The 16,319-nt window shown below is 52.4% G+C and overlaps 1 protein-coding gene across 1 annotated transcript in view; it reads left to right on the forward strand.

Moving 5' to 3' along the window:
- The window catches only part of LOC137898715 (bis(5'-adenosyl)-triphosphatase-like), a 64,102-nt gene that overhangs the window by 14,873 nt on the left and 32,910 nt on the right, over positions 1–16,319 (forward strand). Inside the window, exon 3 of the mRNA XM_068742757.1 lies at positions 1,992–2,103. Coding sequence (XP_068598858.1) covers positions 1,998–2,103 — 106 coding nt within the window. The 5' untranslated portion in view covers positions 1,992–1,997. The remainder of the gene's footprint in view (positions 1–1,991; positions 2,104–16,319) is intronic.

Genomic DNA, 16,319 nt, shown 5'->3' on the forward strand with positions numbered 1-16,319 from the left:
CAACGAAGACCACGTTTGATTGGACCGTTTTGGTGGTGAACCAGCCGGCCCCGCCCGGCGACGGTGTCATGGAGACGCCAGCTGGTCAGACGACGGAACAAGAACGGGTCGGATCAGGAGCTGGATCAGGTGGATCCAGTGCGGGTTGGTCTGCCGGTCTCACTGGTGGGATGTTCTGGATCAGAGCAACGTCCTGATTGAACTGATGTCAACATAACAACAAACAAATGACACGCCCAGACGGGAGACACCCGGCTGCGAGGCCAGCGTCTCGTCCGACGGGCAAGGGGAATCCGACGTCAGGTCGGATGTGGCGCTGGAAGCCCTTCCGGACGGTGATGTGTAAAGTACAGCCTAATTGGGTCGCCTCTGGAGCTAATTGCTGCATCCTGGTTCTTAATTGTGGAATTGCCAGAGTGCGCTTGGAACGCTCATGCAGCGGGGACAGCTGGTGAGACGGGAGGAGTCTTCTGGGACCGAGTCCAAATCCCCCCCCCCCCTGGCTCCCCTCCTCTTCACGCCATCGCGCTCGCTCTCTGAGCAGCCCCCGTCAGGAGGGTGGGGGCGAGTTGCGGAGGAAGGAGGTGCTGTGATCATCTGCAGGCCCCATCCTTCCTCCTCCTCCTCCTCCTCCTCCTCTGTCGCTTACATCGCCCCCGCCGAGGTGGGGCCGCGTAATCGCTGAGGGGTGATTTAACCCCATTACTGTAAGTCACACACCTCCCTCAAAGGGCCCCATCAGCATCAGCACTGATTAAGTTGCTTGTGGTTCTGTGCCAGAGGAACGTACGGGAAGGGGGAGGGGCTTCCCTCCAGGTCAGCGATTATCAAACGACAATGTGACCGAGAGGAGGAAGGAGGCGGGGCTACGTTTGTCCATCAGAATGTGTGCTACCGTCCTGCAGGGTTTCAGTCTTAGGGTCCAGTAATAAAGACACCGATCAGGTTCAAAGGTCCGATTGGACCTCAGATTCTCTGGTAGGTTTTTTTTTTTTATTGTGTTTCTGGGAACATTAATCAGACATGACCCGGAGAACCCGAGGGTTCTGATGGAACAATTAAATCAGGAAGCCAGTACCACCTGGCATCATGTAGATGTAAAACGTCGTAGAACACAAATCTCAGACGTTATCCGCTTTCCGGCGGGTTCTAATCGCTGTGGCCGGTTCTGTTTCATCCGGACCGACAGGGAGCTTGGCTCGTCTGGATCTTACTGAGAGGCAATGATGGGTTCTCCCGGCAGGACGTCAGGCGTGTCGCGGCTGATGGAGGAGTTTGTCAGATGTGACGCCATCCTCCTCTCCGGGACGCGGTCCGATGGGTTCCGTCTCTCCACCAAGAACCTCTTTTTTCACCTCTGCTAGTCGAGAGAAAAGGAAACCAGCAGCTCCGTTTATCCCCCGATCCGATATCTCGGGGCAGGTTCTGAACGCTGTTCTACCGCCGTCCCGGCGCGATCCATCATCTTTGTGAGGCTCAAACCTCTAATTATTTCCTGGGACGGGGGGAGGGGGGGGGGTTCGCGGGTTTGCCGAGCCTTTAGCCGTTTTAATTAGCCACTGACGGTCATTACTGCTAGCTAGCATTAGCATCAGAGGCACGGGAACCGGGCCTGATTCTATTCAGAGTCCAAATGACTGGCAACAAGTTTAAAATGTTCGATTCTCCATCGAGTGATGCGCCGTCCTCCCGGCGGGACATCTGGAAACTAACAAACAGACGTCTAGACTTAAAATTCAAACCTTCAGAATTCAGTTGATTTGTGAAAATTTCAAGGAAAAATACCGACGAGAGAAAGAATCAAGAAAGAAACCAAAGTTTAAATGGTAAATAATCAAAACTCTCCGCTTCAGATACTGGCACTGTGTGTGTGTGTGTGTGTGTGTATTTCCTGCTTTCACCGGATCCGGTTTCATATCCGGATCAGGTCTGTGTTCATCCTGCAGCCTGGCGTCGTTGACCACTTTGTCCTCTGTGTCCTCCTGCTCCAGGTGGACATGTCGTGTCTTCGTTTCGGGCAGCATGTCATCAAGGCGTCGGCGGTGATCCTGCAGACGGACCTGTCCTTCGTCCTGGTCAACAGGAAGCCCGTGGTGCCGGGTCGTATCTTTTATCTTCAGGTGAGCGGCGACCTTATCTGGGCCTGAAAATGTCGACTCATTGAGCAGACAGAAAAAAAAACATAAAGCAGCACCAGAACCAGACAGCCTGATCCAGAAGCTGTAGGTGTGGTCTGATCCAGCACCCGTAGGTGTGGTCTGATCCAGAACTTGTAGGTGTTGTCTGATCCAGAACCCGTAGGTGTGGTCTGATCCAGAACCTGTAGGTGTGGTCTGATCCAGAACCCGTAGGTGTGGTCTGATCCAGAACCCGTAGGTGTTGTCTGATCCAGAACTTGTAGGTGTTGTCTGATCCAGAACCCGTAGGTGTGGTCTGATCCAGAACCCGTAGGTGTTGTCTGATCCAGAACTTGTAGGTGTTGTCTGATCCAGAAGCTGTAGGTGTGGTCTGATCCAGAAGCTGTAGGTGTTGTCTGATCCAGAACCCGTAGGTGTGGTCTGATCCAGAAGCCGTAGGTGTGGTCTGATCCAGAAGCCGTAGGTGTTGTCTGATCCAGAAGCTGTAGGTGTTGTCTGATCCAGAACCCGTAGGTGTGGTCTGATCCAGAAGCTGTACGTGTTGTCTGATCCAGAAGCTGTAGGTGTGGTCTGATCCAGAACCTGTACGTGTTGTCTGATCCAGAAGCTGTAGGTGTGGTCTGATCCAGAAGCTGTAGGTGTGGTCTGATCCAGAAGCTGTAGGTGTTGTCTGATCCAGAACCTGTAGGTGTAGTTGAGGTAAATTCTTGTGTTTTTTCTCCAGTCAGGCATCGCTTTACGACTTTTGCTACCTTGTGTATTTTGAAATGAGCCCCTCACCGTTGCCCAGCGCTAACGCTGTAGTTCCTTGCTAACCACGAATGGCACGCGGTTCTGTTGTGGACCCGAATGATGCAGCGATGTCTCGGGGTGCCGAAGGACCATGATGCATCTGTGCAGCGTTTGTCATCACCACAAGCTAGCAGGACTAGAACTGATTGATATGTGATGATCAAACGGCTCCATGAAAACGGATCTTTCGTGTCTTTATTCGCTTTTCTTCCTACAAATGCAGCTTTAATAATTCAAATCTCTGTGTTCCTCTGCTTTTTTTGATTGATGTTAAGCTGAACAGTAAAAGGGGGGGGGGATTATTCCCTCCCTTTGAGCTGCCAGGATCCCTCTTAGGTGCAGCTTTGTTGACGGCAGCTCAATGCTTCTTGAAAAGAAGGAAACATGGATGTAACTGGAATACGGTTTTGTCCTGAGCTGGTTTTAAATCCAGACCCGGTTCTGTCTGCAGTGAGTGAAGGTCATTGCTCTTTTAAAGTCGGAATGTAAAATGGTTTAACCCTGCGGCGTGTTTGTTTTAGTGACCTTGATAATTGAATGACCTCTACCTTTAGGCCGTCCTCTTCCTGCCGAATCCAGAGCCTTTGAAGTGGTTAAACGTCTCACGGTTCCTAATTGACTGCGTTTCTGTTCGTGCTCCATCGGTCGCCCAGCAGAACCCGTCCGTCAGAGTCCACATCCGTCTCATTGTTTGTCTTGACTTGACGGGAGCATTAACTGCTCGACAGACCTCTGCTTACAGCATCCTGTTGTTGCTTGGCAACAGATCCCGTCTCTGCCGTCGATATGAAGGCATCTGTTTACTTGAGAGAACGCAATCGGCACAAGCGCACTGGCGGCCGAAGGTGACCGGTGTCGCCGCGCAGGAATGTTTGGTTAATCGTCGTGTTTTCAGACGCCGACAGATGTTTACCTTTAAATGTGTGTGGGCGTCGCCAGCGGGGACTGGAAGGTCCCTGCGCTCAGCTCGCTTCCCTCGGCGTGTTGGTAAAAACAAAACTTTACTTTTCTAAATCAGCATGAGTAGCAACCTCATTTGCATGATTTCCATCTCCTCTTTGTTTGGACAAAGTTCTGATTCTCTTCTGGTAATCACTTCTTGGCTTCACGCTCAACTTCTCCGGCGCTGCTCCCGCCTCCGCCTCCTCCTCCTCCTCCTCCTCCTCGCTGAGATTAACTTTGGACCGGGGAGACTTCGTCCTCCAGTTCTTCACCTCCTTTCTGCTGCCATATGTTCTGTTATTTAATCAGGTTAGAGCTCCCGATCAGAACCCAGGCGTCCCCAGGTTGCGTCTCCTTCTGATCCGGGCGGGTTCAAACTGAAACTAAAACCGGATCAGACATCACGGGAACAGAACCGACTCCGAGGTCCTCCTTCTGTAAACAGTGGCTCGATGGCTCTGGGTTGGGAGGGAGACGGATGGGAGTTCTGGTGAACCTCCCCCACAGGAAGGAGCAGAAGCTCTGGGTGGCGAAGGAAAGGGCACTCTCAACATTGATTGGCTGAAGCTGATGACATCACACAGAGGTAGCCAGTCCGGAACCACTGCTGTGGGTCTAGCGAGGAAGAGCCAGGAAAGGACTCGGCACCTGTTCAGCACCGGGTTCACAGTTACCCCGTTAGACATTTGTATCCATAAAAACAAGCGACTGTGTGCAACCAATCAGGAGCCTGCATCTGTTTACCGTCTATTTTGACTTAATGGAGTTCAGATGAGTTTGATTAGACTCAATCAATGAACAAATGTTTATTAATGGGGGGGGTTGATTAGAAACCGTCTTCTGCCCTCGATAGACGAACGCCTCAGGTCAGCCGTCAGGATGGAGTCGCTGAATAAACCCGGCGAGCTGTTCTGGTTCAGCATCTCCAGGTTGGACCCAGTATCATGTACTGGGAAGGTTCTGGGCTCCAGGTCCAGGATCCCAACAACACCGTCACTAAATAAACTAAAATAGCTCGTCCCGGTGGCCGGTTCTGTGTCTTTACATAGAACACAGTCTGTCGGTCGAAATGCTAAAAAACATCTGGCACTGAATGACTTGAGATGGCTCCTCCCTCACGGAGTCACCACGCCCAGAACCTCCCACGCGGCCAATCACGTTAAGAGTCCCTTAGCTGCTTTTTGTGTGGCGAAAACGTCGTCAATAGTTATCCAGGTTTCTGATTGGTTATCTGGCAATCTGGGAACACACCGGCCCCCTTTAATCAAAGAGTCCTCCATACACACACACACACACACACACACTTCTGTTTATTATGAGCTGAGTACCGTGGCGACGGGACAAACCAATCTGACACATTCATGGTAGCGTAGCTGCAGACACATTCATATTAGCATAGCGTAGCTGCAAACACATTTATTGTAGCGTAGCGTAGCTGCAGACACATTCATGGTAGCGTAGCTGCAGACACATTTATATTAGCATAGCGTAGCTGCAAACACATTCATTGTAGCGTAGCGTAGCTGCAGACACATTTATATTAGCATAGCGTAGCTGCAAACACATTCATTGTAGCGTAGCGTAGCTGCAGACACATTTATATTAGCATAGCGTAGCTGCAGACACATTCATGGTAGCGTAGCTGCAGACACATTCATGGTAGCGTAGCTGCAGACACATTCATGGTAGCGTAGTGTAGCTGCAGACACATTCATGGTAGCGTAGCTGCAGACACATTCATGGTAGCGTAGCTGCGGACACATTCATGGTAGCGTAGCGTAGCTGCGGACACATTCATGTAGCATTGTTGTCTGATGTCTGGGAGACTAACAACTCGTGTCGGTTCACGGTCTCTTCTGCTGGGATGCGTTTAGCACTTAGCGTCTGGAGCATCAGAAGTGCCTCCATTTACTGAGGTCCTTTCAGACTAACACGCAGCGACCTCGCCGTGGCAGTGACAGATTGCTGTTTGCAAATTGTGTGCTCACCAAATTCACGTCAAAAAGCATCATTACTCTTAATTATATTAAATGAAGCTAGCTTATTAAGCCTGCCTGCTCTCATTACGCAGCGAAGCCAGCCTTTTTGTCCTGCCATGAAACACTTGTGTGTTGTGTTGTGTTGGGGTGTGTTACCATCTGATTTCCTCCGTGTGTGTGTGTGTTTTAACATGACCCCCCCCCCCCCCCCCCCCCCAGTCACTCCTCTCAGACGGATGACAGCGCTGGTTGGTGGATGATTCAGACCCCCACTGGGGGCCGGGTGTGCAAACAGCAATAATTAATTTATGAGCGCTAACGGTGTCTGTGGAAGTTGCACATTTATATTCTCCAAAAAGACATTCGCTCTGACCCCCCCCCGCCTCCACTGGTTTGATTAATATCAGTGGCTGAACACCCCGGCGCTGATGACTCCTCCAGGCCCGGGTGGAGCTGGAGGCGGCTGAATTAGACTAATGTTTTGACTGTGGAGAACAGGAAGATGGAAGCGGCGAGGCAATGGCCCCGTCACTGATCGGATGAGCGGCGGCGGTAAGACAACACGGCTCCCGTCGGCCATCATCAGCCGGATGTGGAGTAAAGAAGCTCGGAGGGAGTGTCAAGTTAATGTTGCCGCGTAGCATGTAAAGCTAACGGATCCAGCACGGCGGCTTCAGCGCCCATGCGGATCCAGTCACGTTCATCAGGAGGCTCCGTTGACCGCGTTTTCTTTTTGGTGACGGCGCCGTCGCGCTCTGTGGCCGTGGAACAACAAGACAACCGTAACCGTGGCAGCGTGTGAACGCAGTCTGTCAGCGTCACGGAGCACACACACACCGGTTTCACATCGCGCTGCAGACGACAGGCGGCGTGAAGGTCCAGGATGGACCCGTCTGCACATCTGGATGACCGTTAAAACCCGATCCTGATCCCGACCCTGCTGACAAACCAGAGCTGGATATCCTCCAGGTCGATTGATCACTGCGATGGCACTGACCGCGGTGAGCTTCCTAGCTTAGCCTTGCTTAGCGTGCGCCACCACACTGAGGGGATCCTCAGTGCAGTGAAACCTCCATTAATGAGTAGCGTAGCTTTATTTATGAATCCCGTCGCTCCTGCTCAGTGATTTAGCTCCTGGCCGATGGAGGCGCGTTAAACGCTCCATCCATGATGAGCTTGGCGACTCTGCCTGTTTACAGCATTACATTATTTCTTGTTGTTCACATTTTCAGCATAATCGGGTAACGGTGTTGAGGATACCTCGCCAGGAGACAAAAAAAAAACCCGACTGTCGTTATTGTCATGGAAAGCAGTCACGCTGTTGGAAGCATTTATTCCCAGTGGCGGTGGTTGGATGGGACCAGCTGTCTCCTCCCGTCTCCTCCAGCCGCCTCCCGTCGTCTCCCGCCGCCTCTCGCCGCCTCCCGTTGCCTCCTGCCTCCTCCCGTTGCCTCCCATCGCCTCCCGTCATCTCCCGCCGCCTCCCTCCTTTCGTGTCTTCTGCTTTGTGCAGCGCAGACAGGAAACATTTTCTCGCCCTCTCATGTGGAAAATGTGAAATTTACGAGGGAGCTCATCTCTCCAGCCAAGGGTTGATCGTCCAGGAGTGAAGCTGGGTTAGATCACAGCTGTACCCCCCCCCCCCCCATCCAGAAAGAGGATCTCTGTTTGGGAACCGAGGACGGGACGCCCAACATTTGGGATCATAATTAGTTTATCAGCAGAATTATTTAAATTTTATGTTCACGTGATCTGAAAACCCAGTCACTTGTAAACATACAAAATTTACATGTGACATCAATTCTTTACGGTTTAAATTTTTCATTCACTTTTTTCCGAAGGGGCGGGGCATGCGTAACAATTTCTTTTCAAAACCTAATCCCACCGAACTTTGTGGACGGGTCAGGTCAGAGCGACGTTTTCCTGTTTAACCACGGCCACGCTGCTGTGGTTGGTGTGACGTCACCACCCTGGCGCGCCCAGGTGGCCACCTGCTGAAGGCGGGGTTTGCTGCGGGGGGGGGGGGGGGGGGCAGGTTTGTGGGGCAGGTTTGTGGGGCGACATCAGTATTCGCCCGGCGCCTGGCTTTGCTCTCGTGTGATTCGGTTGCCTTTGACTGTGATTATGTTTCTGCAGATTTTCTAATTGATCAGATTTGCATCTTTGATCAAAGTGTCGCCGCGCTGATATCAAATCAATCGCGGCGTTCCACGGCCCGTTCGTTCCACGAGCATGTTGTGTGTTTTCATTAAAAGCAACGTGCAGATCTTCCGAACTTTACTGGTGGACGCTCCGACCGCTTTAGAGGCAGAGGATCCAGAACGGCGGAATTTCAAAAGACTGGGCCTGATGGAGGCCCGGCAGAATCCTCAGTCTCTGTGGTGAGCTTCTACGTTCATGGATAGCGTCCACGGTGATTGGACAAAAATGACCTTGGTGACATCACCATCAGGTCATACTCTGGTGATCCAGATTGTAGCGGGTGGTACTGATCCAGACTGACCTGAGATCAGATCGATGGAACTGATTCAGTCAGGAGTCTAACGTATCTTCTGGAGTTCCTGATCTGGATCCTGGCGGAGGTTTTTCCCCGTCGGGTGGTGCTGAACAGGTTAAACTTAAAAACCAGAAGTTTGGGGCGGAGCCTCAGGCCGTAAACTTTGTTTCGTCCTGGTGTAAACTACATGTAAAGGTGAGGTGAGGGAGGACACTGTCCCGGGTGTGCTTGTTTGACTTCCTGTCCCGTGCTGCTGGAGGCGGCGTCCTCGCTCTGCGCTTCCTGTCATCAACGAGACAGTGAGCGAGCGTTCTGCGCTGCGTCTTTGTCAGGAAGGTCCGGTGGAGCAGGAAGACCCGGGGTAATCAGTCCCTCCGTGGTGTCGGAGGCCGGACAGCCTGTAATCCGTCTCCGGCTCAGCTGGTGGTTCTTCCTGTGAACGGCAACGACTCATTCAGCTCAGAGCCGCTTTCTGATTGGACGATTATTCCAGGAGTGGTGCCGCTCGACCCAAACAGTGAACTCCTGCTTGGGACTCTGGCGGGACCCGACGGCGAGCGTCTCACTTCTGTCTCACGTCTCACTTCTGTCTCACGTCTTGAGACGTTCCCATCTGTGACGGCTCCGGCGTGAAGACGCCCACCGAGTCCGCGCGGGGCCCCGCCCCCCCGACAGTAACACCACCAGCGCTTTTATTATCAGGAGATTAATCATTTAAAGAAGTAGAACCGGGTCTCATGCTGAGACATGAGACGTCTCCGTCAGTGGAGCCCGTACGGCCGGCAACGCTTTGACCTCGCGGCGACCTTCGCTTCGAGCGCTAGCAGACGGGGGTGAATCAGTGCTGATGCCCTGAAGTCGATTCCCTCTGACTTTCTTCTACGTATTTAGTTTTGCTAGAATAAAGTTCATAAATACCAGGAAACGGTTTCGCTGCATGTTTACTGGATCCAACGGGGCTTAAAAGGCAGAGTTTTCTCTTCATCTTGACTTTAACGTAATTAAAATTCATAGTCGGGTGTTGTCCCCCCCCCCCGTATTTCTGCTGCACCTTTAAAATGGGAAGCGTTAATATATCTGAGGTGCTAATGTGAATCTCCGCTTCACGTCGTCGTCGACTCCGTGACTAACCTTGAAATGTGAATAAAATCAGGAGCGCTCCGGCTCTCAGCCGCCGCGTCTGCGTAGCGTCGCCGGATCGCTGTCGCAGGCGCGAGACGATGAGGACGGTCCGTGTTCGTCCTTGTCTCTGCATTTTAATGATGAAGCTGTGTTGTGTGTTTTTTTTTGTCGGTGTGTAAAGAAGAGACTTTAAAAAGACTCTAGATCCGGATGGCGATCCGGATCGGCGCCAGAATCTGCGGACCAATCACCACCACTCCTCGTTAGGTCAGAGGGGTTACACAAAAACTACAGTCGGGTGGCTCTTAGGAGGCGGGGTCATGGAGTAAAGGGGTGGGCTTCTATTACGCTTTATTTGACATGAAAATGTTCTGCACACTGAACCGGACCGGTTTGGATGTGATTGTCATGGAGACGAGTGAATCAGTAACGGTCGGCATGTTTTATACAAGAAGCTGAACGGAGAAGGAGAAACCGGTTCCCTTTGGACCTTGGCTGAGGTGGATCCGGAGCCTTAATGCTGGACCCGCTGTCCTCCTGAAGCCCGGCTGTGCGGCGCGAATAAAAACACGACATCGGCGCGTAATTAAAGATTTTATGGGTGGAGTTTAGGGTCGTAACGTGGATCGCCAGAGGGCCACAAACTCCCGCACCTCCTGCTAGAGCCCGTCCGGAGGTCGTTAGAACCATCTACCGGTCTCCAGTCTGACCCAGAAACGGTGCAGGTTCTCAGTGATCCAGGTGGAGGTAAATCAGGAAGAGCAAAAAAGAAGGAAGCTAAATGTCAGCGTGTTTTCTGTTCCTCGGGCACAAATCTCGTCTACATCCATTAATGTTTGGTTTCTGCTGCTCGGCATGACAACCACTGTGCTGGTTGCCGTGGCTACGGGATGTGTTGTGGATGCAGCTGAGTGTGTCACACAGCTGGCACAGCCGGAGGCGGGATCTCTATCTGCTTTGATTCAGGCTAAGAGTCGTAGCGGGGCGAGGAGAGAACCGACTGAACCTCCATGTAACGTCAACGTTTAAGATGGACCTCTCATGTCTTATCTGATGTTGAGGCCCTGGAGACACCACCGTCTCCATGACAACACCCACATCCACTTGATTTCTTCACCACAAGACTTGGATGAGGCGATTATAATTTTTTTACTTTGTGTTGGAGTGGATCAGAGGACATGTCGACGTCTAATATCTCCAGCTGGCCCCGGATCCACTGGGTGTGTGTGTGTGTGTGGGGGGGGGGGACTCGGTGCCCAGTGTGTCCCACTCTCGGACCGACGGGTCCACGCGGCCCCTCCTGAGCAGCCTGATATGTGAAGTCTTCCTCCCTCTCCTCCTCCTCCATCGTTTCCTCGCAGCGCGTGGCGGAACGTTAAAGTTTCATCCCCGGAGCGAGTGTTCTCGGAGTCATTAGCGGGGAAACAACTTTATTTACTGGCACCGGAGGCCGGCAGTAACTCCTCCCTCCAGCGGGATGCTGTGATAAAATCCCCGTTCCACCATCAAACGTCTCTCCGCTACGGGAACCTTGTCAGAACGCGGCCCCGAGGCGCCGTGTCAGATCAATTCCAGCTCGGATCCCGGCTAGCTTTCTTCATTGTGCATCTTTTACTATCCGGGCTCGCTCCGGTTTCTGCTCCCCGCAGCGCCGGAGAAGGATGATGCCGTCGTTAAACGACAGCCGGTTTCTTTTTTCCTGCTGTAAAAGCCAAACGTCTGGAGAATTGATCGAGCCAGGATTGTTTGTCTTCGCTCTCTGGTCTGAGATGTTAAAGTTAAAGCTGCTCTTCTATTAAGAACCGGACCGTGTCTGGTTCTGATCTGATCAGGCTTAATCGATACAGGCCGGTTGTGGAACAACATTTAAACATTCTTCCACTACGAGCAGAAGGATTCTGATTCTTTGAAGAACCGCATCCTGGACTATAGAACCTTTTTCATAGAAACAATAAAAAATAACAATAAATAAATGATGCTGAAACCAACTTTAGCATGTTAGCATGTGTTAGCACAAGCTGACGGGTTAGCATTCTGCTATTGAGGCCACGGCAGCACGTGATGAAGAATGCCGAGCTGACATGTTTTCACATAATTTAAGTTTTTCTACCAAACTTCTTAAAGCGGATTCATTCAGTCAAATCTCTTCCCGCACCAGAAAATCAATTATTGAGCCGAATCGTCTCAAATCAACAATTTATTTCTTATATTCAGATTTTATTCAGGCGCTGAATAAATAATAAGAGCAGAGGTGTGTGTGTGTGTGTGTTACCGTACTTAGCACTAGGTGCTATTGATCAGTGATAATGAGGGACGGTGCATGCATGATTGTTTCTGCAGGAAGATGAATATTAACATTCATGCTAATCATTGGTGGCTGTAAAGAACCTGTTGGCCCAGGAGGGCCCTGAGACTGGGGGGGGGGGCTTGATGATGTCGTCATAACGATGAACGGTGATGAAAGGAGCAGCTGGCCTGTAGGGGGCAGGTTGTTCCACCCCCTTTGTGTGTACCTGATTAATGGCGTCCTACATCGTGCATCCTGAATGGGGAGATGTCGGAACGCCCGTTCTCCGCTAATCCTCCTGGAATCAGGCCGAACCCTCGACAGCTCGCGGAGTTGCGATGCATCCGTTATGAGTGACGAATCTCTCACCTCCGTGCATCGTTTCTGTCAATGAGGGGTTGAGATCAGAGGATTGGATCAAACGCAGTGACTGCATCTGTCACATTTTATACATATATGGTCATAGAGGAGATGACGGGAAACGTTTCTCCTTTGCATAACATCCTGGCAGCGAAGTGGAACGGTAGTTATCCGGTAGGTTAACTAGGGCGGGTCCAACTGCTTGAGTTCAGGAGGCGGTGCTTATAGAAGGGACCGCCTCCTCCTGGTCAGACGCTCGTTACGCCATCGTTCAGAGATCCTGAGTAACTTTGTGAGTATTTCAGAGTCTGAGATTAAATCTAACTTCGCATGTTATCTTCTCCTGGCGCTGCAGTTGTCGACTCTTTAATCATCATTCTCTTTCTGCGCGAAGCGTCTGAACGTTCCCCGAAAGCGCAGCGTGCGGCGCGGAGAGTCGAGTCGAAGCAGGGCTTCTCATTTCCACGACGCTTTTGAAGACGGAAGACGAGAGCCCGGGCTTGAATCTGATCTGTCCTTACCCGCCGAGCACAAAAGCCTCTATCTGCCTTCTATCGGTCCTCTTAATGCAGCAGATAAATCCTCCTCCTCTCTGTGATCTCTAGTGCCTCTCACCTGCTTCGCCTGTAATCCCGCTCCACACGGAGCTGTTTGTGTGTGCAGACATACATGTCAGGAGCTTTAGCCGCCATGCTAGGCGCTTAAAGTCGAGATAGCATCTTTAATAAGAGCCAGGCATCGTCATCTGCTCTCACATCTGATAGTTCCCACCGGGCCGAGGGACAGCCCTGAATTATTAAGTACTGCCTGCCCCCCCCCCACACACACACACTTCGCCGGCACCGCTAATAGAGTATAATCACGGCTGTTAAATTAACGTGTGACATCCGAATGGAGGGGAGGTGTCGGCGAGCCGTCACCGGCCTTGGTGTGTTTGGGTCTCCGAGGGTTCGAACGGCAGAGAGGGTGGGCTCATCCAAAATGGAGAAGAGGTCATTCTCCTTACCTCTGTCAGGAACGGCTGGGGGGGGGGGGGGGGGGTCACGGTTTATTGTTCGTCTGCCAAATCTTTTCATGGAAGTTTGAATACACCAAAGGGTTGAATCAGAATTGTACGTTTTAGTTTATCTCTAAACTGAACATGATGAGACATGTTTTCATTCTCGCTCCCTGTGGCACTCGTTCCTTTTCCAAATGAATCCGTAATGGAGCTCAGCCCTGGCGGAGGTGCGCGGGGTCAGGACGCTGCTGTTTATCCGTGTGACAGGAAACGGTCTTCGGGGAGGGGAGACGGTCCGCTCAGACGGACCCAGACAGCTGAAGACGAGCAGCGCGTCCCGTCCCGACAGCTTCATCAATATTCCCTCTCATCCCAGCGTTCGGTCATCCCGCGTCGCTGAAAGGCCACGGCTGCGCGGCTAACTGCCTCATTAAAAAGTTTGGAGGGGCACGGGGGGGGGGTCACCTGGCGGAGCCAAGACGAGGCCCAAGGTTGACAGAGCTCCGGGTCCCCGAGGCGGGAGTCTCCGGAGATCGCCGCTCGGTGGAACTCTGACCCCGTCTATTTACACCCGGTCCAGACCGGCGAGGAGGAATCCTGCGCTGGCCGGCGTCCGTCTGCAGAGCAGATAATGATGCAGGCAGTGAGCGAAGAAGAAGCGATGAAGAGGAGCTGTTTATTTGACGTCCTTCCCTAATGGGGCTTTCTTTTGAAGGCAATTCCTCCCCGCGCCCGGTAACCTGTCGCAGGTGCCACGAGGGAGAACGATAAAGCAGGAAAACAATAAGGCTGAGCTATCCTCCATAAAGTGCCCGTGGTGGGCAGGGATTGCCTGCTTTTCATTACGGACCTGGGGGGTGTGGGGGGGGGGGGCGCACCGCCTTAAACAAGCTGCAATCAGAACGCGGATCTCTCTGCATCGCTTCGGGGTTTATGGTCGGCCCTGCTGCCGTTCTGGAGCCCCACGCAGGGTGGAAGAGGACTCGCCGGGATGGAGTGGAAGGATGCCGGGAAAACAAAGAGGGCACGGCAGACTCATAAAGTTAGTGCAAGACTGATGGGAAGGAGGATGAGGAGTGAAGGAGGAAGGTTAGCAGCTTGCGTCCCGCTCGGCTCAGCCGGCTGAGTGTTTAACAGATGGAGGATGACAGCGGACGCGTAATGAGGTTCCGGGCGTGCAGGCGGGAGAGGAAGCACATGGATGACTCTTCCTCAACGCTCCGAGAGCCCCTCCCACTGAGATACGCACTTTTGTCAATTACCTCACACCAAACTGGGCCGCTGGTTCCCAACGCGTCCCGGGAGGACGCTCGCCGGAAAACACGACGCTGAGCTGGATTCGACGGATGCAGAAGACTCGTACACCTATTTACCTGTACACCTGTTTACCTGTACACCTGTTTACCTGTACACCTGTTTACCTGTACACCTGTTTACTCGTACACCTATTTACCTGTACACCTGTTTACCTGTACACCTGTTTACCTGTACACCTGTTTACTCGTACACCTGTTTACCTGTACACCTGTTTACTCGTACACCTGTTTACCTGTACACCTGTTTACTCGTACACCTGTTTACTCGTACACCTGTTTACCTGTACACCTGTTTACCCGTACACCTGTTTACTCGTACACCTGTTTACCTGTACACCTGTTTACCTGTACACCTGTTTACCTGTACACCTGTTTACCTGTACACCTGTTTACCTGTACACCTGTTTACTCGTACACCTGTTTACTCGTACACCTGTTTACTCGTACACCTGTTTACCTGTACACCTGTTTACCTGTACACCTGTTTACCTGTACACCTGTTTACCTGTACACCTGTTTACTCGTACACCTGTTTACCTGTACACCTGTTTACTCGTACACCTGTTTACCTGTACACCTGTTTACCCGTACACCTGTTTACCCGTACACCTGTTTACCCGTACACCTGTTTACCCGTACACCTGTTTACTCGTACACCTGTTTACTCGTACACCTGTTTACTCGTACACCTGTTTACTTGTACACCTGTTTACTCGTACACCTGTTTACTCGTACGCCTGTTTACCTCCCATCACTTCCTCTTCTCGGAGGAGCGTTTTCCCATCACTTCCTGTTCCTGGAGCGACGGTGTCCCGCTCCTTTAGGGGACGGAGGACTCGTGGCCATCCAACCCTCCAGACGACAGGAAGTGGACAGTTGAAAACAGGATCTGGGATCTGGCCAGCACCTGTGAGACCGGAATGACACTGAGGACCACCCGACCTGCCCCCCCCCCGTCTGTCTCACCCCCACACAGAAGACTGTCCTGCAGTTTTTATGCAGGACCAAACCACACGGTTGCTTCAACCAATCAGATGAGGCGCACGCCATTCGCGCTGATAGAATTTCTTCTGGAAGCACATCTGTCGGCTGTCAGGAATGATTGGTGGGAGATTCTGCTGCACCAGTCGACTGTGACGCCGACGTCCTGTTCCAACACCGGCGCCGACTGTTTCTGCAGCGCCGGCGGCCGCCGCTGCGCAGGTGCGGCTTTGTGACGTCCATGACGAGGCGTCGAGGTGAGCGACCCGAGGCTGGGTGGAGCTCAGGGGACCTCAGACCGGGTCAACGTGGCGGGCCGGACCTTCACAGAACAAAACGAACCAATGTGGCCGACGGGTAAGGAGAATAATTCTGGCCCTGACGGATCCGAGCGGTAAAGAAGCAGCCGAGTCGCTGAATGCGACCGTTCCGGATGGATTTCCGTGTCCTCCCAGGAGCGGAGCCGGGGTGGACGTAATCGAGTGTCTCATTAAGGCTTCGCTTACAACGATGAGGGCGCTGGACTTCCTGCAGGCTTCAGGGCTGCGTTTCAGCTCCTCCTTTCATCAGTAACTTTCCCACAATTATCTGACTACTCCTGGGGAACACGGAGATTTCTCTCACTCAGCTTCGTGCATCCGTCCTGCTCCAACTCCACCGCTTCCAAGGTGATGAAGGAAGACTTGTCCGGACTTGTAGCTTCCCTGGGATGTCGCGGTGGTGCTAGAGGCTGGCGGATACAGCAAGGGACTCCCAGGGGCTTCTCCGCCAGCCTGCTGGAGTCCCTTGTTCTTCGCTTCGGGCCCCCGAGGCGCTCCTTGTTAAGGCGGCTCCGTGGAGAGCCGACTTCCACTCGGCAGGTGGAGAGAAGACGGCAGATGATCTAGGTGGGAAGGCTTCGTGTG

Source organism: Brachionichthys hirsutus, chromosome 8 (assembly GCF_040956055.1).
Source record: "Brachionichthys hirsutus isolate HB-005 chromosome 8, CSIRO-AGI_Bhir_v1, whole genome shotgun sequence".
NCBI classification, from domain to species: domain Eukaryota; kingdom Metazoa; phylum Chordata; class Actinopteri; order Lophiiformes; family Brachionichthyidae; genus Brachionichthys; species Brachionichthys hirsutus.